At 40.2% G+C, this 23,084-nt stretch overlaps 1 protein-coding gene across 1 annotated transcript in view; it reads left to right on the top strand.

The window, feature by feature from the left end:
- SLC9A9 (solute carrier family 9 member A9) overlaps positions 1-23,084 on the top strand; it is an 807,694-nt gene that overhangs the window by 17,979 nt on the left and 766,631 nt on the right. The window contains exons 2-4 of the mRNA XM_063442493.1: positions 2,616-2,818; positions 5,075-5,152; positions 8,459-8,535. Of these exons, the coding sequence (XP_063298563.1) occupies positions 2,616-2,818; positions 5,075-5,152; positions 8,459-8,535 (358 nt within the window). The remainder of the gene's footprint in view (positions 1-2,615; positions 2,819-5,074; positions 5,153-8,458; positions 8,536-23,084) is intronic.

Raw genomic sequence — 23,084 nt, forward strand, 5'->3', positions numbered from 1 at the left:
GTCTTCCAATCTCCACCATTTACAGCAGGGCACCAAACACAAACACATTGGTATTGTCACAAGGAATCTTCCCTTAAACAAAGACTAACCATAGACTTATTGGCACCACACACCTCCGCTACCCCAAGTCTCAACTCCCTCATACCCTCCGAGGAGATTTCTTACTATACAACACCATTGATCTACCTTTACAGCTATCACTCAAGCTTGGTTAAGTAAGACCAATATCATCAACGCAGTAAACGGCTACCATCTACCCTACACACTGGCACTTACATGGCATAAATTGGGCAATCCTTTCCCCGCTCAACTTTCGAGCTACAGATTAGCCTACTATCGATATTTGCAGATACTCTGTGCTGGTTATGATAACATATCCAGAGGTCTTACAGTCATACACTATCTAGAAGACTTCTTGTTGATCAAAGATAACATAATTTTCACTAGAAGCCTCACGGCAGCTTAGTCTGGTTGACCACTTGGGCGTCCCAGTACCCCATAAGAAACAGAAGGCCCAGACACTATCATCACATTACTGGGCATATGACTTGAGTCGGCATCCATACACGCAAGTTACCACAAGACAAATAGGGAACATTCTCATCTACATCAATCACTACCTCCTGCTTATTACTTACAACTGCAAGGAACTACAATCCCTACCAGGTTCCTTAATTTTGCCATGCCAATCATACCCCAAGACCACGCTTTCACATCCAGAGTACTTTCCCCTTTTTTCCACACTTCCAACATGATGATCAGAGGATGTCCCTAGACACCTCAGCAACAGCAGACCTGCACATGGGGGGGAATTTCTTAACCACTTGGCATGGTAAAAGCATGTTCCTTCCAGGATTGTCTGACACTTCTCCAACCAGATGGTCAGACGCGGCGTCTACCACGGGTTTGGCAGCGATCTACCGGGAACGATTGCTTTGGAGCTGTTGGCCATGGCATCCAGGTTTGGAAATTTTTCCACCACCTCAGCCCCTTTGGGAGATCTACCTCATTGTAGCAGCTGCTGTGGCATGGGGTAAATCATGGTCAGGATCATCAATCCGTTATTACTCTGACAACTAGGCACATGTCATATCATCAACAATCGCCACTACTCATCCATAAGGTCATGGTATTTCTGGGGAACTCACTTGGTTGGACACTTATCACATTTCACTTTCATGTACCAGACGGGGGTATACATCCCTGCCGATAATTGTCTCATTTATATTCCAGGCATGTTCATCATACGCTTCCTACAGCCGCCCATACAGTCACGGCCACGCTTTCGTTCCAGAGACAAAATCATGGATTAGACATACTCATGCAGCATAGCATGCACTATCCCACCTAGCACTTTCGTCCCATACTTGTAGAACACATAACACAGCTTTTCACCTGGCTTAAAGAATCTCATTGGAACACGACATAGCTCAACCTGTGTCATAACATTTCTCCTAGGTTTTGCTTCTTTTTGCCACCTTAAACTTAAACTATCTCACACACCATTAATTATATAGTTTACAGGCATTCAACAACACAGGATAACCTATGGCCAAAACTACCATAACTTCATGCTATCATACCAGACAAGAATATACTCAGAGGTTTTCAGGAATCCATTTCCCCACGTTCCTCTCAGAGATTACCAATAGCCATCCAACTTTTCATCCTTATCGGACCTATTAGATCTACAACCATTCAATTATACTACCAAGTCGGCCATTATCAGCCATGCACATTGCCTTTTATGCCTTTCTCAGGCCAGAGAATTCACTACCATCACCACCACTCAGACAGATCATTGTCTTCAACGATCCCACGTACGTAAACACATTTCATTACCTATTGGCTCTACCACATTCCGAAACGAGTCAACACGGACCAACAGTAGAGATAACATACTATCCTACCCACAACAAATGGTGTTCACTTTCGGTCCTAGATTCCTACCTTCAAAATTCTTCCAGGAATTAAATACTGTAATGCATTTAAGGAAATGTCTGGTTAATTTGTATATATTTGTTGACTGTATTAAATCTGATTATTCATTTTTGCCCTCTTTATTTACAGGCCTACCGTATCGTCGGTCTCGGCACACCACAACCGACTTGCTCCCTTTATACTATCCTACGCTTATGCTGGATCCTTACTCCATATACGGCTATTTGCCCCTTACACAAGTATTAAGGCCGTTTGGCCTGTATTTGTGGGAGGGGCTTAAATTAATTCACTCCCCTATATAAGGGACACCCCTTACCTGACTCATATCGCTTGAGGTCAGCATCAGAATGACCCTCCCACCCACTCCTCATTTCAACACTTTCTCTTTTCTTTCCATTTACTTTACTTTCTTACTCCTTGGTGGGCCCTCTTTATTTACAGGCCTACCGTATCGTCGGTCTCGGCACACCACAACCGACTTGCTCCCTTTATACTATCCTACGCTTATGCTGGATCCTTACTCCATATACGGCTATTTGCCCCTTACACAAATATATATATATATATATATATATATATATATTATATTAATTATAGTTTATAATGAAATTTCTATTTATTTTTAAATCTATTTTAATTTTAGATATATAACTTCATTTATTTTTACTTTTCAGGCTTGGTGATGGGTCTAATCATACGTTACGCTACAAAACCATTTGAACCAGACAGCGAGACGGTGTTTGAATGTGAAAGTCTGAAAAGCAACCCTTTACTGCTTCATATAAATGTCACAAACAAAGTCTATGAGTATGAGTACAGAGGAGAAATAAACAAGAACAATATGAACAGTTTCCAAGGAAACTCCATACTGCAAAAGGTCAGAAATAAATAAGTACATATTGTCTCTGTGTTTGTGTGTTTGTGTATCTTTGTGAATACAGTAATACAAATACAGTGTCTCTTTTCTTTGTCAGGCTATTTTCAGCCATATCTAAACAAAACAACGCAATCCCAAGGTCGATACATCCAGAGAGAACAGAAATAAGTTGCTAAACCAAAACTTTATACTAACTAAAGCAAAACTGTTACTTTCAAGGAAATTAGAGTTCCTTGTTCCCTCCCCCTGGTAAACACTATTGCAGAACTTACTGGGGTGAATAAAGTAAAAATCATGCTTGCTTCCCCTTTAAAATAAATAACACATCCACTTGCTATTTTGTTGTGCAAACATCTCACTAGAGAAAGTGACTGCTTATACAACAATAGTAAAAAAAATCTGCATTAAATAAAGTGATTGTGCTCCCAATTCCAGCGCTGATGTCCCTCCGTGCTCCACCTCCTCCGACGTCATCAGACGGGGGCCCTAATGTGCATGTGCAGCAAGCGCATTAGGCCTTCCCCCTAGGAAAGCATTGCCTCAATGCTTTCTTATGGGGATTTTACTGATTTACAGAGCATAAGGACGTACAGCGCCGTTTAAGGGACCTAGAATCTGGTAAACTCCCAGAACTCCTCAAAGTCTGATAGACCATCACTAGAAGCTATCTTAGTATTGCAATGTAAACTTTGCATTTTCTCTAAAACTACAATGTTTTACATTGCAGGACTAAGGGAAACAGGGATATTGCACCAGACCACTTCAATGAGGTGAAGTGGTCTGAGTGCCTACAATGTCCCTTTAATCACAACTTAAAATAAATATAAGTAAGATCTGATAAAAGCTAGAAAAATATTTAGCATGGCAAAATCTTAAAAATCAGATGGAAACTCAAATTACACAAATGACATGTTTGTAGGCATTGGCTGCAATGGATTCCTCTCTAACCTTTTAGTATGATTTGCTTATTATTTATTAATTTTACAAAATCCATAGTTTTATTTGAAGTAATCTTACCAATTGAATCTTTCATTTTAAATAGTAGCAAACTGTTATTTCTATCAGATCCAATCTTACTTTTTTTTTTTTTTTTTTTAATGCAATTACCTTATCCAACAAGCTCCAGCTCTGAACCTTAATTATTATAATATTTTTTTTTACAGCTGTTTTAAGGTCTGAATACAAAGTATTGCTTAAAAATAATGTTGAATGGTTTGATACTTACCTGGTTTCCCATTTCTCAATTTTGTACCCCATTTGCTCACAATTTATTGACTTAGAATGGGGTATACACTTAGCCAATGTCTATACACCGTTAGAATTGACATCACTAAGGCAAAAAAAAAATAAAAAATTGGACACATTAGGAACGTAAGCATGAAGACATTACTAGTATAGCATATACCTTGAAAACGTTTACTCTCTGTTGTACACATGGATGCACTAGGGTTGACTTTTATGGAAAAAAGTAAACTTTTAGAACATCATCGTCATAGGATCTCCACAAAAAGTATTAAAAACATGTTTGTTAATTTTGTGGCCACATATATGCTTTTTATTTTTATTTTTATTATTACTTTTTATTTTCAGTGACTATCTACTGTCGATCATTTTCTTCTCATCACACACTTAAGAGAACACACTGCTGTCTGTTTAAGATGTTTATTGCAGAATATACACTTGTGACATAGAAGGGAAAAGTCAATGCAGACTCTAAATAAAGGCGCTCCGAACTTAGCATTCATACAACTTTTTGCTTACATGGTCTAACATTCATTACTAAGCACAATTTATTTTTGCATGTTGCAAACTCTTTGTCTTTATTAAAAACAAACCTGTTTACAAGTAACTTCAGTCTGATACCACATTCCTATTTATACTCTTACAATATGCTACAGGCTCACTACTTTAGCACTCTGCTAACGTCATTCTCGTACCTTGCACATATCTTGCATATTCATTCACTCACATATTAATTCACACACAGGCTGTTTGTAACACTGTTAGTAAAATGTTCCAAATCACTTATCTTCAAAAAAATCCATTAGAGTTTAACCGTGACTTCTGTAGATAAATCATTTGAAACGTTTTTCTAACCATATTGAATCCTTTGGAAAGCTTATGAAAGCAAGCCCATAGTTAGAATAGAAAGCAACTTTTAAGAAAAATCCACAAATTCAGTTTTTAACCGTTTCACCTCTTCCAAACGTTCAATAGTCCGTAATCCTCTCACATTACTTATGTCTTTCTTGTTAGATGACCTTCAACCCAGAGGTTTTCTTCAATGTACTCTTGCCGCCTATTATATTCCATGCTGGATACAGTTTAAAGAAGGTAAGACTGGGTTTTTAAAGTATTAATATATGCATTTCCTTCACATAATTTAGTCTGTTCTCTCTTAGCATTACTAGCAGTCAGGGCAACTTGGATAATTTTCTAATCTGCAAGACATGAAGAACCTGTTCAGTGTGGTGCTCAGTTAACATCTTTATTCTCTTTGAGTTTGCCCAAGTTGTCATCTCAAAGGGTGATGTCAAGGTTTGGTCAGGAAGGCATGCTGACACAGTGGATCAGCAAAATTAAAGGGTTACTCCAGTGGTTGGGATGTACACCTTATCCATTGTGCAGAAGGGTTGGGATGTACACCTTATCTATTGTGCAGTAGGGTTGGGATGTACACATTATCTATTGTGCAGTAGGGTTGGGATGTACACATTATCCATTGTGCAGTAGGGTTGGGATGTACACCTTATCCATTGTGCAGTAGGGTTGGGATGTACACCTTATCCATTGTGCAGTAGGGTTGGGATGTACACCTTATCCATTGTGCAGTAGGGTTGGGATGTACACATTATCCATTGTGCAGTAGGGTTGGGATGTACACCTTATCCATTGTGCAGTAGAGTTGAGAGTTATGCGGGAGGTTATTAGGCAACGGTTCTGAAGCACACAAATGTACACGCAGGGAAATTTCAGCCAAAAATTGTGTTCTCCATGTTTACCCACTCTTTACTCCAGTGTCTGCATGACATTATTGCTCCTGTGTCTGCTGAGTCGCATAGTAAGAGAAAGGGGAAACTAGATAAGCCCAAACATCATAGTTTGGTAACATAATTAATATTGCATCTAATGGCCTTAATTTGAAATGATATTTGAATTCCTAGAAATGTTCCCTTTATTTAGTAACACTGCCAGTATTTCATCAGGGGTTATGTCACCCGAAAGCAAGTTATGAGCAAAGTCTGGAAGGATGGGGAGATGTGAAGCAGCGAGGAAAGTTTGTATGTGTGTTGCGAGGCTAAGATAAACGAGCACATGGTCAGGAACTTGTGGCATATGGGGCTGTTAGACCCGCATGGGTCAGTTGAGGAGATCAGATGACCTCCCTGGCTGGCCTGGAGTGCCTCTGAAATCTGTGGAATGCACCTTTAGCAGCTGGGCCCACCACAGATAAAAACCTCCATTCTGCGCTGATACTTTTCAGGGGTTTAAAGCCCCTGTGTAAAGCTGCAGACCACAAGATCCACACACTGGACCACCAGAAACCAATAAAGACGTATGTTTTATGGTAAACGGTAGGCAAAAGGGAGGGGAATATTAAAAACTTTATATAATTTTTGTTTTCTAAATGTATTTATACAGCCCACACACATAAAACAGGCAGCCCACATGAACATGGGCAATATTACATACATACATACATACATACATACATACATACATACATACATACATACATACATACATACATACATACATCATCCTTCGCCACACACATAATATTTCAACCAGTCCACATACATGACTGCAGATAGCCCACACACATTTATATCATGGATAACACAACAGACAACCAACATGCACGTGCAATACCAAAAGTAGTCCACCTATATACACATAACACCACAGAAAACCCCACACACATAAGTTCCAACGAACATTCCACACACACGGTCGCAAACCCATAACCCCCTCCCCCCCCCCCCCACACACACACACACACACTCACACACAATAGATACAGCCCATATATACAATTATAAAACCTCACAAGCCAGGCACACATCTGTACACATGCAGAATTTTCCAACAGACAAAAATGTTTCCTTTAAAAAAAAAAAAAAAAAAAAAGGGCTGTGGAAGTTTTATTTTGGCTCAACGCTATCAAAAGGTTGCCTACACCTGATGAAGAGACTGGTCAAGGAGTGTTTATACAGGGAAGTATAAAACGATTGAAAGAAGGATGCAATGGCTTGGGGAGAGTAAAGTATAGTTTCAGTTGTTATGGCCGTTATTTTCAATCCTTTGCAGCATTGTGCTAAAGGGCATCTGCTTTATTAGCTTTCTCACAGTACCGCTGTCTTGTCTGCATGAATGCTTTTGTGAGGTGGTGAATAGGAGTGAGATGTGTTCTGAGTTATTTTGGAAAAGAACTGCAGATGAAAATCACGTGAGTTGCTTTATTATTGATAACACATTTCCTGTCAATCCTGCACCTTGCAGTTGTGGGTATAGTGCCAGGAGTCAGTAATCTGTAAAACCCCTTTCCCCTTCCCTTCTTCTGTTCTGAGTTGATCTTAAAAAGTGGAATTTCATACTCCCACATTGACATACCACGTTTCGACACAATTCATGAGCAGAGACTGTCAACTGATGGCTCTCAGCAAATGCTCTAGTAATTTCCCGCATGGATTATTGTAACCCTCTCCTGATTGGTCTTCCCAAAAGACGTACTGCACCGCTACAGTCTATAATGAACGCTGCTGCCAGCCTGATTTTCCTCTCTAGTCGGTTCTCTCACACCTCACCCCTCTGTCAGGCCTTACATTGGCTTCCTGTATGCTATAGGAGTCAATTCAAGGTACTAATTCACACCTATAAAGCACTGAACAACTCTAGCCCCTCTTATATCTCTTCACAGATCCATAGGTATGTCCCTTCTCGGTCTCTCCGCTCTGCCCGTGACCACCTCCTGTCCGTTGTTCGCACCCGTACGGCCAACTCACGCTTGCAGGGCTTCTTGCGGGCGGCTCCCTTCCTATGGAATAGCCTGCCTACCCCCATCAGACTCTCCCCTAGTCTTGCATCTTTTAATAAGTGCCCTAAAACCCATCTCTTTAGGAAAGCTTAAAGCCTCCCAGACTAACCTCTACCTCACATACCTGTCTCTTGCCCTCTCCTAAAGGGCAGCAATCTACTCTCTCCTCCAGCTCTGCTTTACTTCCACCCTGTTTGATATTTCCTGTCCTTTTGTGTTTTACACATAGAATGTAAGCTCGTTTGAGCAGGGTCCTCTCCAACCTATCGTTCCTGTAAGTTTTCTTGTAATTGTCCTATTTATAGTTAAATCCCCTCTCATATTGTAAAGCGCTACAGAATCTGTTGGCGCTATATAAATGGCAATAATCATAATTAAAAAAAAGTTCCACTTTGTCAGATCAACTCAGAGCAGGAATACCGTGCTCACCCAATACACCAAGAAAAGCATCAAACCATTTATAAATACTTTTTAAGATTACCGCCATGCAATGTTGTAGTGGTTTTAGTTCTTAGATTGTCACTTTAACACTTATCACATGTTGAACTTGTTTGTATATATTTTTTATCTGTCTGAATATATGTAACCTTTATTCTGCACAGAGACATTTCTTCCGGAATTTGGGATCTATTTTAATGTTTGCCTTTCTGGGTACAGCCATCTCTTGCATTGTGATTGGGTGAGTTACCAGTTATATTCTATATAAATACAATTGTAATTCTTTTCCAGGTAATTTGGTTAGATTGCAAGCTTGCTTGAGCAGAGCCCTCTTTATGTCTTGTGTCTTTCAGCTTTATTTTGTCTGTTGATTGTTTCTTGCTATGTATGCCGTTGTATAATTGTAAAGCACTGTGGGATATGTTGGCGCTGTATAAATTTATGGATAATGTATATACCGTAGTTAAAAGTTATCTAGGTTGAAGAAAGACTCAAGCCAATAGAGTTCAACTTTTAAAACACACCTTGGTAAGCTGTTGATCCAAAATAAGGCAAAAATACCCATTTGAAGAGATTTCTAATTATGCTATAATAAGGCAAAAATAATCTTTCTTGATTCCATAATAGAAGTCAGATTTCTTCTCGAATCAGTTACCTGTTTAAATGCATGCTATTTATAACCTTAAATATTCTGGTTTTCTAAAAAAAAAAAAAAAAAAAAAAATCCAATCCTTTCAAAAAAAATCTATACAGAATTTGATACACAACTTTTTTAGGTAGAGAATTCCACATATTTTATGGTTCTTATTGTACGAACCATTCCTCTGTTGTAAGTGAAAACTACTTTCTTCCAGCCTCAATGGGTGATCTCTTGTCCATTGTATTTTCCTGCTAGTGAACAAGTTAGTACCTAGTGGTTTGTACTGACCCTGTGTATATATGTATAGTGCTGTCATATCCCCTTTGAGACGTCTTTTTTTCTACAGAAAACAAATGCAGTTTTTCTAACCATTCTTTAGATGTTATGTTTTCGATCCCACTTATCAATTTTGTAGCTTCTTAGAAAGTAATTTAGTTTGGTATGACCGGCCTTTATTAAAAACCTTGTGATTCCTACTAATGATATTGTTGTTTAAAATGAACTCTTGTCATTCTCATAATAATATTGTGTTTACATTGTTCATGTTTGCATTTACTATTTGAATCATTTACTCCATATTAATAATTTACTATTACTATATCAAGTGCTAGTTTTTTTTTTTTTACCTTCTATTTGTTAGTTAATTTGCATAGTGTTGCTCATTGTCACAGCACTTTTAGAGTTAGTTATGAAATGCTGTTATAGATTGCTAGACCGCAAACTTCCTCTTCTGTGTAAATGTTAGACAGTTCGAGTAATTTAGTATTGGAGGAAGGCTTGTTGCCTTCCACTTCTGTGAGCAAGTTTAGCCAAATTGCGAGGTACAGTTATTAAAGGGATTGTCCAAACACCAGGACCACTTAAAGGGATACTATAAGTGGTCCTGGTGTTTGGACAACCCCTTTAATACAAAGCTGTATTCCTGGCACTATAGCCCCTCTGCCTCCCCCTCCATTTCCCCCCGATCCCAGCTCTGCCGCCTCCGACCGCCAGCGACAAGGGGGCAGACAAGCAGAATATATATGTACCGTTATGGCTGTCAAACATCACAAATATACGTGCTAGTCAATCGTTGTTAGTTACAGCATATATCAATTGCCAGTATACCGTTGCTATCTTCTCATCGATGTTCGATCTTTTTCCTTGTATTATAAATTCTTCGTTATGGACTGAAGTTTGAGTTACAGTTATGGTATTAGAGTGGGGGTACAGAAAGGAAGGAATGTCTGGGAACACGGTTATTTGATACAGAGTTGCATTGTGGACATTAACATTAAGAAGCATTTAGTTGAATAGCTTGTGAATTTGCGGTCTGCTTGATCGTTTGTTATCGTTTTTGGTCACTGTGTTTTTGTGGGGGAGCGTGTCCGCTCCGTTGCTCTGGTTGTGGGTAGGTTCTTGGTGTGTGTTGTCTAGTAGTGACTTGTCTGTTTGTATGATTGATGAGTTGTAAATTGAACTCTAGGGTACCCCTAGCGTCCTTGTTATCAGGGTTTTTCTTAATCTTGGTTCGTGCTGTTCCCATTCCGGGGTTTGTGGGGAGAGAGTGAGAGTGGGGGTGGGCCGAGGGTATGGTGTGTGGGGTCGGGTGGACAGTATGGTTAGATAGTCCTTATTCTGGGTAAGTGAGCCTTGTGTTCTGTGGGCTATACTGGTCGAGTTTGTGGGCTCTCAGTGAGGGTTTTCTTGTCGGGTTCAGTGGCTGTATGTGAGTTTTGGTGGCCTATGCCCGACTGGGTGTGTGTCGAGTGTTGTGGGTGTAAGTCTGTCTCTGGTAGTCCCCAGATGCTTGGTCGCAGGTTTTCTCTGTTTTATGGCACTTTATCTAGCGGGTTGGTGTAGTCGTTGTGAGCTTTTGGGTTGTGTGCTGCTGGTGAACTTGTGTGAAGTAGGTTGGGTGTGACGTGGTGTGGGTGTCAGCTCCCCGTAGGGTGTGTGTAAGTGAGATGGGGGGGGGGTGTGGCCTGGGGTGAAACGAGGGGTGATGTGTCGCGGGTTATGGGTAGGGAGGGGGATCTTGTAGTATTCAGGGCTGCTGTTAAATATATTTTGTATATGCAAATAGGAAAAAAATAAATACCTCTACTAGTGGGATTGTGGTAATACCCACAATATGCATTGTGAGCTACCCACAATTTGCATTAAAGTGCCATCATTATAATACCATCCTAACTATTCAGCAAGGACCCTCCAATCTCTAGATCCATTACAACAAAATGTAATTTCATACACAGCAGTCGAGCTCCCAGATAACTTTAATGCGCTGTCTAGAGCCGGGGTAGGCAACCTTTGGCACTCCAAATGTGGCCCCTGATGCTTTGTTAGCATAGTGGCTTTATGAGAGATGTAGTCAACAACATCTGGAGTGCTGAAGGCTACCTACCCCTGGTCTAGAGTTCCAAAAACCAAGAAATGGAACTGCACTCAATCCATAAATAAAGCATTGGTGCAACCAAGCCTGGGGCCAGCACAAAGGCCCTAGACTTAGTTTGTAGTCACTAAAGAAAGAAAAAGGTCCAGGCACTCCAAGGCTTAGATCAGTATTTTATTGAACTACAGTGTCCAGCAGCAACTTTTTGACCCAAGGGTCTTTTTTCAAGCTAAAAAAGCTTGAAAAAGACCCTTGGGTCGAAACGTTGCTGCTTGACACTGTAGTTCAATAAAATGCTGATCTAAGCCTTGGAGTACCTGGACCTTTTTCTTTCTTCAGTGACTACAAACTACCCCTGGTCTAGAGTCTCCATTGTAAAGCAGTGGCGGATGTGCTTATTATAGCTAGATTCAAACACATCAACTCCTCTCCTTTTTCATTTTGTTAATCATTCCCTCCCCTTTCCATTTTTTGTTCTGCTTTTGCAGATTCTGCTCACTTGAGCACCCATTTACATTTTACTCATTTTGCAATACTATAACAAAATGCATAACTACAGTGTATCAGCAACCTTCTCGCCCACCTTATCAGAAAAAGGATACCTTGTGCCACAAACTAGATTCCTCCTGCTTCACACAAGTGTCTTTATTCACTAACTTTGAAGAGCCGTATCTTGAACTACAAAGGATAACAGTCCAGTAGCTGAAAACTCTTAGAAATTCAGTACTCACTGAACCTAAAAAGAAATAGAAATAATAAAATAAAATAAAACCTTTTATGGCTGTTTCCTACAATGACAGTCTAGAATAACTAATCTGTAAAATAAAGTCAGAGATTTTGAGTATTGGGGCTATTGCAACAAGTTCAGGCTCCTTGGCATATGGAAACCACATGTGCATGTACACGTGGATTACCAGTACAATTATTCAACTGATTCTTGATTATGGATAATCAACCTTCCAAACAAGTTCTTAAAGGAACACTATTCGATCAGGAACACAAACATATTCCTGGCCTCATAGTGTTAAAATCACCATTTAGGTGACTTACCCCCTTAACCTCCCTAAAAGGTAAATAAACTTACCTTATTTCCAGCTTTGTGTGTGTCTATTCTCGATCCGCCTCCTTGCTGACATCATCAGAATTTATGATTTCAATTTATGATTTCAGCCAATCCAGTGCTTTGCCATAGGGAATCTCAAGTGGGGGAATAAACGCATTATAGATGCGCCTTCGTTCCAAAGAGTGCTGAAAGAAACAATCTATTCTCCACTAGACCATTAAGTCATATATCCATACTCCTTGCCAAAGTCTTGCAGCTATCAGGGCTCATAGCTTCTAACCACTTATTAGGCTTGGTTATCTCTATCACATATTTAGGTAACCCCCATTTGTCTGTTTACTTGAAGGATGACTTTTGCGCTATTCAATCGGGCATATTATCTTTTTGTCTTTAGTTGCCATAAATTCAATGTGAAAACTGCTCTATGCATGACGTCACTCACTTTTTCCATTCCTGGAGTGCGCTGGACAGCGCTCACTGCCCTTGATGAAGGTTTGTTTTTAGAGCTGAAACATTACTTTAACTACTAATCAAAGTCTGCTCACTTACACTACTTGGTGTGCACAGGTGTCTTCTTGTTTGAGCTAAATTAGCTGACATATATGCACTACCTGTTATATTTTAGGCTACTGTGCTTATCTCTCACTATTAAAGACAAAGATCTATCAGTTATCCATCAGTTGATGCTGATCTGTGCCATTGTTTGTTGATAGTTAGCATAGTAAATTGTATTATTTTAATTATTAATGCTTAGCATAAAACATTTCAATTGGTTGAAGTGTCTGTTTAAAGTTTGAGAATAGTAGAATAGACCTGTCTGTGCAAAGAAAACACCAGTTAATAATTGGGAGTTTACGGCTAGCAATATCTACTTCTAAGATGAAAAGTTTAAAAACTTTAAAAGCCTAAACCCATTAAGCCTTTGGTCTGTACATATAGCCAGAGCAATGGTTCCTGGCAAAACATATACTGATACAAGTGCCATAGAAACAACAACTTTATTGTATTCCCACCATTTCCCCAACCTCATCCTCAAACAAATCTAATGATATCTGTCAGGAATATCATTGAGCTTTGACAGTTCACAACAGGCTGATAAGAACAGATTTATACTATGCAGTGTATTATGGCAAACCACTATAAAAGGGTTTTTGGTTCATTGTAAACCACAAGACTGTTCGCTATGTTACCAGCAATTCTTTTAAGCTGGCTGCTTTTATTTCCTGCAGTACTCTGGAAAATTAGATTGTTATGGAAAAGAAAATGTTGTTCGTTTAACATGTGATACTTAACTCTGGCAAATTCTGCATGGGTGAAATCAAGGAGAAGGATGGGTAATGATTTCCGCACACATACGCACACAATGTGACTTATCCATCCACACACACAATTCCACAAGCAGCCCCCATACACAGCCCACATTCATATGTATCATACACGATACCACAAACTACTCCTGAACATATACATTATAATAGCTCATATATGCACAAAGCAATTACAGTATAAATAACACAAGCAGAAAACGGCAGCATACAGACCTGAATTTAAAAAAATATCACAATCCTATATCGGCACAGTGCTGCTAAAAGGTTGCCTACCCCTGCACTAGAGGCTGGATTAACCCTAAAGTAAGCATAGCAGTTTCTCTGCTAATGCGCCAACAACCGGAGCAACAGTCAGATCAGAAGATCTCCCTGACGGGTGCCTGTGCATCCTCTCTTTCCCATTCAGCTGCCACTGCCTATGTTTTTTTATTTTCTAAATATTGTCTTCCCCTGGAAGAGTGGTGGGGAGGTGTCAAGAGAGACAGAAGCAAGTCGCTCCTCCTGAAATTTAGAGTAGTATCCCAGCGGACATGGAGGTCGGGCATCAACAGACATGTCAAAGTTTGCACATAAAAAAAGCATTTATTAATGCATTGAAAGTACATAAAAATGTATTGACAAATGGTGCATATAGTAGTGCATATCCAATTAATAGTACAATAATAATAAAGTGCTAAATGCAAACACCCATTAAAAGGTATACTGACCAAGAGTAGGAGAAATGAAAACTCCTGTGTGGGAACGGATTTATCCCTTAAAGAGCACCCAGTACTTTTTATACCACATTACTTCTCACCCACTTTCATTTAAGCTTTTCCTATAATTATATATTTGTATATCAACAGACATGTGCCTGGAAATCAGCCAGCATTTGGTAAGGGATAGCCTAATGACAGTGTAGTGTATGTGTGTGTGTGTCAGTATGTTTGTATAGGTCACTGTGTGTGTCAGTGAATGTGCATGGCTCACTGTGTGTGTCCTTGTATTTGTATGGCTATTATTGTGTAAATTTTGCAATTCAGATTTTTCATTTGCAAAAACTTTTAGTTTTTTAAATAACCCTGCCTGTCTGCCAGTCTTTCTTGCCCTGGTGTCAGATTCTGGTTCTATAGTATATCATCTGGAGAGTATGCTCATATTATTTAATAATAAACAAAATAACTTACTTATAATTAGACGTACAACAGCATACAGTTTTATTTTTATTTCCAGCCTGGCTCTGGCTTGCAGTCTGCACCTCATTTGGGTGCAGATCACTGGCTCCCCCACTATCTTGGTCCAAAAGGAGCGTTTTCAATTATCTGCACCAAAAAGAGGTGCAGACTGCTAGGGAGCTGCATTAGAAAACCCACTGGGCCATTAGGGAACAGGGCCATGATCACAGCCCCTCTGGGCCACCAGGGAGAAAGGCCATGATCACAGCCACACTCAGCCACCAGGATGCAGGGTTCTCCAGGGAATCCATATCATTGACCCCGTCCTCCCCCCCCCCCCCCCCAAGCCAAAGGTAAGAAAGGGCTAAATAATATGGTTTTTAAAACTGTTTTAATGTGCACGTGGCCACACACAGCAACACACATCACTTCTGTTACCTCCAGATCATAACGCCTCACTCATAGCTACACCCACAATGCCACACAGTCACAGCTATCCACACACTTCACTACTCACATATTCATCTCCACAAATCATGCACTGCCACCTCATATACAATCAAAACATACCAATCACACACCGCTACCACACTTAGACACAACACTCATACACAACAGATAGTAATTCCCCACACTTCCACTGTTTTGTAAGTGCATCTTCATAGAGCTTTATCACGACCTAGGAGGAGTACCTGGAAACATAGGGGTTAGGTGCAGGTGCCCAGTGGTACCCAGTTAGGTTGAAAATTGTTCTAAAACACTATGACAATTTACACTGGGAGGACACCAGGGCAGTCCTGGCACCATAACCACTACAGTGTGCTGTGGTGGTTATGGTGTTTGGACTATTCCTTCAAGACATTTTAAATTTAGATACAATTTTTTAAATAACATAGAGAAAAGTCTCCATGGCGTATACATTGATCAATTTCTACCCGGCTGAAGAAGCTACTATGTGGTGGTGCAACGCGTTGTGGGGACTGACAGAAGGACTTCAGTATTTATAGTGGATGTTCCTTTTGTTTTATTTTTATTATATTTTTATGTTAAATTTAATAAATAATTTTATATACATTTTGGTTTCCGGTATCCTGCCAATTTAAAGAAAGGGAGCGTATTCCCAAACTACACAACATGCTGAAATAGAGCCTAACTCAGGCTCCAGATTTGTGAGTATAAACTTGGCTTATATCTTTTACCTAAGAAGTACAGTATTGTGCTACTCCATGTACCCGTCTCTTATAGACTTCTATTAGGATTGGGTATGCAAGATAACTTCATTCACCAGGGGTGGATCGTCTTAACGGACCCAACTGCTATTCTAACCAGAGCTTTGTTTTTTAGTTCTATGCTTGTGAGTATTCTATTTGTATTGGTTTATACCTTCCAATTTTTAATAAGTTTGCACTATGGTATATTATTTATATATTTAGGTTACCTGGATTTGATGATAATATCCATTGATCTGTTAAAGGCACTGCTATGTTGATATTTTCTGCACTTTATAATATTGCTACACTACTTTTTTGTTGTTATCTTGAGTTTTATTGGTGTATTTGGGAAAGGTTATACACACGAGTGTTAAAGCTGCTGTTTTTTTAATACGTTTTATATTTTAAGTAATCTATTGCAGTCTATAGCACTAGTGCCTATTCTGTTTTTCACAGCCACCTTAGCTTGTAGCCTAAGCGATTCAACGAATGATGGCCTCTGTGAGTTTCCTGTTAGCCACATGTGGCGAAATTAACCTCGCCACTTGTGCCTGGAGAGGAATACTTGCCAGCCTCTTGCCATGTGCTTATGGTCCCTGGGAGGTTTGGCCCTTTAAATACAAGATTTGGGCTAATGGATTTATATTGTGCTTCTGGCCCTTTAAGAACTGAATTGTGGCTTATGGACTTGTATTGGACCATGCTGGCCCTTTAAGAACCGTCTGGGGACATATTGAGACTTTGTGTGACAATGCCCCTTTAAGACAGTGTCCCCAGACTTAGTTTAAATATTTTGTTCATTGCTATTTTCCACTTGGTTCAGTAAATGGGGCTTACTGAACCAAGTACCACACAGGCGGACCACCCAGAAGTGGAAGTGTGCAGGCAATTTACCTCCCAGGCTGTGAGGTTACTGCAGGTTAATTGCCGAGCGCTGGGTGGCCGCTGTTCGTGCAAACCAACACGTGGCGGCATCCATCTTTGTTCATTCGAACGAGGTCAGCGGTGTATGTAGCCAAATTCATGGAACAGAAATCGGCTACACATTTCACCGAACACCGCTGACCCTTAGCTTCTCCTACACTCTGTTTTCAGCTGCAGAGACTAAGTACCGTTCGGCAGTTTGAACTCACTGTTATACTAAGCTAAATTCACGAACGGCCCCGTTCGTGCATTCGAATGGGACTTAGTCATTTTTCAGTGTGAAATAGACCGACCACACAGCCCAAATCTATGGAACTGTTTTGGGCAGGAAAATGTGCTTGCGGTCGGTCATAAAGGACTTCCACCTAACTTTGTATCCACTGGAGGGATTTTTATGATTTTTGAGAGTGTTTATATTTAAAGTGTGCTGGTTCTGAATGTTTTTTTTTTTTTTTTTATAAAGATTGGATGTATGGTTTTAAAGTTATAGTACATGCATAAAAACTGTATTTTTCCTGCTAGTGATAATTATGTTAACCATTGTGTACCATAATTATATCACAGGCAGATGGGGAGGATTTTGTGTATAATTGCTGGGAGTGTTTTCTGTAATGTACGTGTGTGATTGGTTGTACCGTGTCCCACCCTGTGGGATGTCCCCTTGCATGGGGACTTGCATAAAAGCCAGCGTGTGGCCATTAAAGATCAGATCATCTTGAACCTTTCTTGAAACCTTGGATCATGTTTGGGGGAAGGGATACCTACACTCTGGGGATTGCTATAATCACTTACTCCCCAGAGTAAGCTCTCGCAATATCTTGATTTGTTCCTGCTACGCTCTCTGTATTTAGGAGAGGTTCACGCACTAGGAGCTGGATCCTGGTCGTGAATCCAGGGTGGGTGGAGATGGCGAGACCCCGGCGCAGCTGCATCGCTGGAAGTGGGGTCTGCAGTTCTGATGGTGTCGGTTGGAGTGCTTGGAGTCCTCAGTGAGCACTAGGAGCATCGATTGGCGGAGGTACTCAGTCGGAGTGCCAGCGGTCCGTCACACCACATACCTGCAATGTTTAATTCTGTGCTATGTTTAATATGTATACTATGAAACAGGGCCCATAATACACATATGTCCAAAGAAATGGAGGAAGGGCAGCTGCATTTAAAAAAGGTGCAGGTTGTATTACAGCAACGTAAATCATATCCTTCTGAATTTCACTTCGACACGTGTGCCTTGATAGCTAGGAACCAATTTTGGTAGTAAGCCGAATAGATAACTACCTAACAGGTTATTTATAGGTCTTGTATATGCCAAGTATTCCCATATTTGCACTTGAACTCACTACTGGATGGCCATTCCTGCTTGCAGCAAAAACATATGAATCTTAGAGTATGGGGAGGAAATGGAGAATGCCACCCTGTGACTCCATAAAATGCATTCACATAATGTACACAGAAAAACACACATGTATTCACAGTGAAACATGCACAAATGGACACACATTTAACAGAAACAAACCTGTGCATCACAAATGAATCTAGGTATTTGGTTTTATTTAAACCTGCAATCCAGTTTGTATATGTATGTGGAATGTGACAATGGATTTATATGTACCTGCATATCTTGATGTTAACAGTTTCTGTATTATTCTATGTTTTCTGCTTAGAGATTCCTGGGTCTGTTTACTGTGCCACCTTTTCTAGTTCTTGTGATGGCACCTTAGAATTCTGTGCCAAAAGGTACATGGAATGTAAGTTCTGCCCTGGGGATGGCAAGCCTCTTTTACACTTGCTAGTATCACAAGTAATGCTGACTACTTCACTGGCATGCCTCCACCCAACCCTTTTGGCAATGTGGGCTGCAGACAGGCTGAGATCCTGCATGCAGGAAGTGCTTTGTAATTCAGATTATTTGGTGCTGCTGCAAAATTTAAACCATAACTACTGCATGAGACAGCTGTACACAATGGAGGTGAGAAGGACTGCTGTAGGACATTTTGTTGGCCTGATAACAGACTTTACAAGCAGCCCTGCACACAGCATCTTCGTCTGCATAGCTGAGAGCAAAGTGCATTTCTGACTAAAATAGCATGAACCACACTATCTAAGTACTTGGACGACTTATTGAGAAAGCTAGATTTCCTCATATGACATGACATTAATGCTTAGGGGTTTGGAGTACAGGCACTGGTGGTAAAGCGGAAGAATTGTGTGCACACCACAATTACCAATTAATTGCAAAACTTTATTAGAACAATAAATACAACACATACAAAAAAAGATGTCTGGAGATAGTGGGAATAAAAAAAACAGCTAGAATGTACACTAAAGCAGTATTTATATACTTCAATAGCCTTCCAAGACAGGACTCCAGTCTCTCAGCTCCCAACATTTCGGCACCTCCCTGTGTGCCTTCCTCTTTTTTTTGTCCTATTTTTGTATATGCTGCATATATTGTTCTAAATGTGCAGTTAATTGGTAATTGTGGTGTGCATCCTGATTTTTGTATAGATATTGTTTGTGGCATTCAAGGGAAGTGCCTATCTAGGTTTGCACCTTATTGTGACTAATTGAGGTAAATAAGTATATCCTCCATGCGACAGTATTGTTGTCAGGGTATAAAAGGTAGGATGTCAAGGAAAGTTACTAATACCACACCTACTAAGTACTATAGTGGTTATGGTGTTGGAGTGTCCCTGTAAGAATTTCAGTAGATCCTTTAAAGATTCACTATAGGGTCAGGAACACAAACATGTATTCCTGACCCTATAGTGCTAAACCCACCATTTAGGTGGCTTGCCCCCCCTCCCCCCCACCCCGCTTCCCCCCACCCCGCTTCCCCCCACGGAGGTCTGCCGGCACTGGCTCCGCCCCCTTTGTGACATCATCAAAATGGCTGCATCTCTATGAGGAAAATTCAGCGTCTCCATGCAGAGCGTGGGGATGCTGAACGGCATGGCTGCTTACTGTGCAGCCCTGGAAAGCCCCTCCAGTGGCCATCTAAGGAGTGGTCACTTGGAGGTGTCCCTAGGGGCAATGTAAACACTGCCTTTTCTCTGAAAAGGCAGTATTTACATGAAAATGCCTGAAGTTGTAGTTGGTCTGGTGACTAAAGTGTCCCCTTTAAAGGACCACTATAGTGCCAGGAAAACATACTCGATTTTCTGGCACTATAGTGCCCTGAGGGTGCCCCCACCCTCAGGGACCTCCTCCCGCCGGGCTGGATGGAGAGGAAGGGGTTAAACTTACCTCTTTTTTCAGCGCCGGGCAGGGAGCTCTCCTCCTCCTCTCAGCCTCCTCTCCTCCTCTTCAGCTGAATGCGCATGCGCGGCAAGAGCTGCGCGCGCATTCAGCCAGTCTCATAGGAAAGCATTGTAAATTGTATGGACACTGGCCTCTTCTCACTGTGAAAATCACAGTGAGAAGCACGCTGGCTCTCTAGCGGCTGTCATTGAGACAGCCACTAGAGGCTGGATTACCCATTTATAAGCATAGCAGTTTCTCTGAAACTGCTATGTTTATAGAAAAAAGGGTTAACCCTAGCTGGACCTGGCACCCAGACCACTTCATTAAGCTGAAGTGGTCTGGGTGCCTATAGTGGTCCTTTAAGATTTGTGTTTGCAGATACTATTTGCCTTTAAAATATTCCCATAACATCTGTGAAAGAGGAAAAGGCCAAAAAGTACTTTATTTTTTATATATTTTAACCCTTGAAGGATCAGTAGTTTTGCTGTTCTTTTTCTAGCATTTTTTTTAGTTTGAACCATGAGTGTGGAATGTTCTTTTGAAGTAGTTTAAAAATTACAGTTCATAAAACGGAAGTGTATTCTATTTAGATATGTTAATCATATCACACGTCTGAATGGACCACTTTTTTTTTGACTCAGACTGAGAGACAGCTTTTTGTTATGAATGTCGGGTTTTTTTTTGTTTGTTTTTTTTAACAGGCAGAAATGTTATATCTCTCATCTTGGCCAAGCGTTACATCTAGCATGAGAATTAATGTGGTCAAGAATTTTGTCTCCTTCTGAAACAGTCCATATCAATTTACCTTTATGTCTCCATAGTTATCCCGCAGTAAGACTTCTGATTTAAACCATTCCCAACCAACAATATTAAAGTGACCTACCAGACTATAGGCGATTTATTTTAAGAAATTACTGCATATATATCATACATTAGAATGTGCAAAAACTTAATAACTTTTGAAGATAGTTTCTGTAAATCCCCAAGTGTTGTCACTTTTGCAGTGAGCCCTGCTGCCCAGACCACAAAGTCTATCTGGATGCTATCTGGATGCGCCTGTTTTGAATGGGTGCTGGGTATATCTTTTATATAATATCCCATACACCATGGGGTATGTAGCTCAGCACTTCCATGGCCATCTCTCTCTCTCTCATTGTTCTATCTCCATCATCTCTCCCTGTTGGTCTAACTAGTCCTATACCCATAGCTATTCCTCACCTATTGACTTTTTGTCCCTCAAACCATTTTCAGCCTATTTTGTTCAGACCTGCACCAATTTTAGTGTTCTTCTACCCTTTCCATTACTGTTTCCCATATTCCAGAACCACATTTCCCCTTAATTTTCTTGTCTCCATGTTGCCCTCTGCTCACATTCTCACAAAAGAAAACTGACAGCAAAGTGTTTGCTTTTTCCCCTGACTCATGATCTTAACTCCTCCTGGTAAAGAAACAAGGTTTCACAATATCTGTTGGGTTTCCTTGTTAGACCCTGTGAAATTCATGTAAACCCAAACAGCTCAAAGTGCTGATCTGTAAAACCAGGGAAAAAATAAATAAAAAATTCAGTGCCAAATAAAACCTTCATTACCAGAGAGGTGACAAACAAAATATATATATTTGTTTATTTTTTACATAAAGTATGTTTTTTTTTAGTTTGTTTTTTAATTCTTCTTTATGCTGTTTTCAAGCTTCCAATCTATATATTTAATCTTTACATTAATGGTTTAACATTAAACATAAATATATTTATTGTACATGGGATGTGTTAGTTTCTCATTTAGAGTACGTTTGTCATGTAAACCAAAACTGCAGAAAACAACTAAACTTGCATGTAATCCACACACACTCTTTGCTCCAGCTCACACTATGATGACCTAATTAATGATCTATGGTCCAATCCACGGCTTCTTACAGGAAGTATTGTGTACCTATGTTGCCTGCACTGCATTTGCAGTAGTACTTCCAATTCTTCTCACGGAGAAGCATTAAATCTGAGTTGGTGGCATCATACTGTGTGTAATACTGGAAGACTAATAGACTGGAAGAATTTAAAAAAATTGTAGGTCTCAAAGGAAGAAGCAACTATAGTGGCTGTCTGTCTGACCAGTGCTAGACCTGGACTTTCTGACAAATCTAAACATTGACGTATCTCAGAAACTGCACTGTTTTACACTGTCCTCTTTTTATCATTTCTTCCTTTTTGTATTGTAGCAGGGAATTTTTTTTATTTTTTTTAAAATCCAGATTACTGTAGCATGATCGAGATGTTTAGTCTAGTATAGGTGTCCTTGAAGGACACTCGTAGAGGCTAATGCACTCCTACTGCATTACCTCTCCGTGCTGTTGTTATTTTCTACTATGCTAATTCTGTATCTGGTTCTGATACAAACTGATACTAATATTACACTGTGTGTCCTTATTAGAATACTTACTGTTTGTTTTATATATAATCTTCAAGCCTTGCTTTCTCTGCTACCACCACTAGAATTATACCAAACATGTATTTATGACTGGATAGGTTTACATCCATCCGATTAGGGTGTTATTGATTACTCTGGTACTTTTCATTATTATTATTCCCTAATTTTATTATCCTACAAAATTTAATAAAGGTTATATGTTAAAGGACCACTAGAGCGACAGGAAAACAAACTCATTTTCCTGGCTCTATATAGGGTCTTTGGGTCCCCCCCACCTTCATGGCCCCCCTCCCACCGGGCTGAAGGGGGAGGAAGGGTTAAACTCTTACCTTTCTCCAGTTCCGGACTCCCTTGGCGCTGGGGACTCTCCTCCCTCTTCTGATGTTATCCGCCGAATGCGCATGCGCGGCAAGAGCCACGCGCGCATTCAATTAGTCCA

This window comes from Pelobates fuscus, chromosome 2 (genome assembly GCF_036172605.1).
Source record: "Pelobates fuscus isolate aPelFus1 chromosome 2, aPelFus1.pri, whole genome shotgun sequence".
Taxonomy (NCBI): domain Eukaryota; kingdom Metazoa; phylum Chordata; class Amphibia; order Anura; family Pelobatidae; genus Pelobates; species Pelobates fuscus.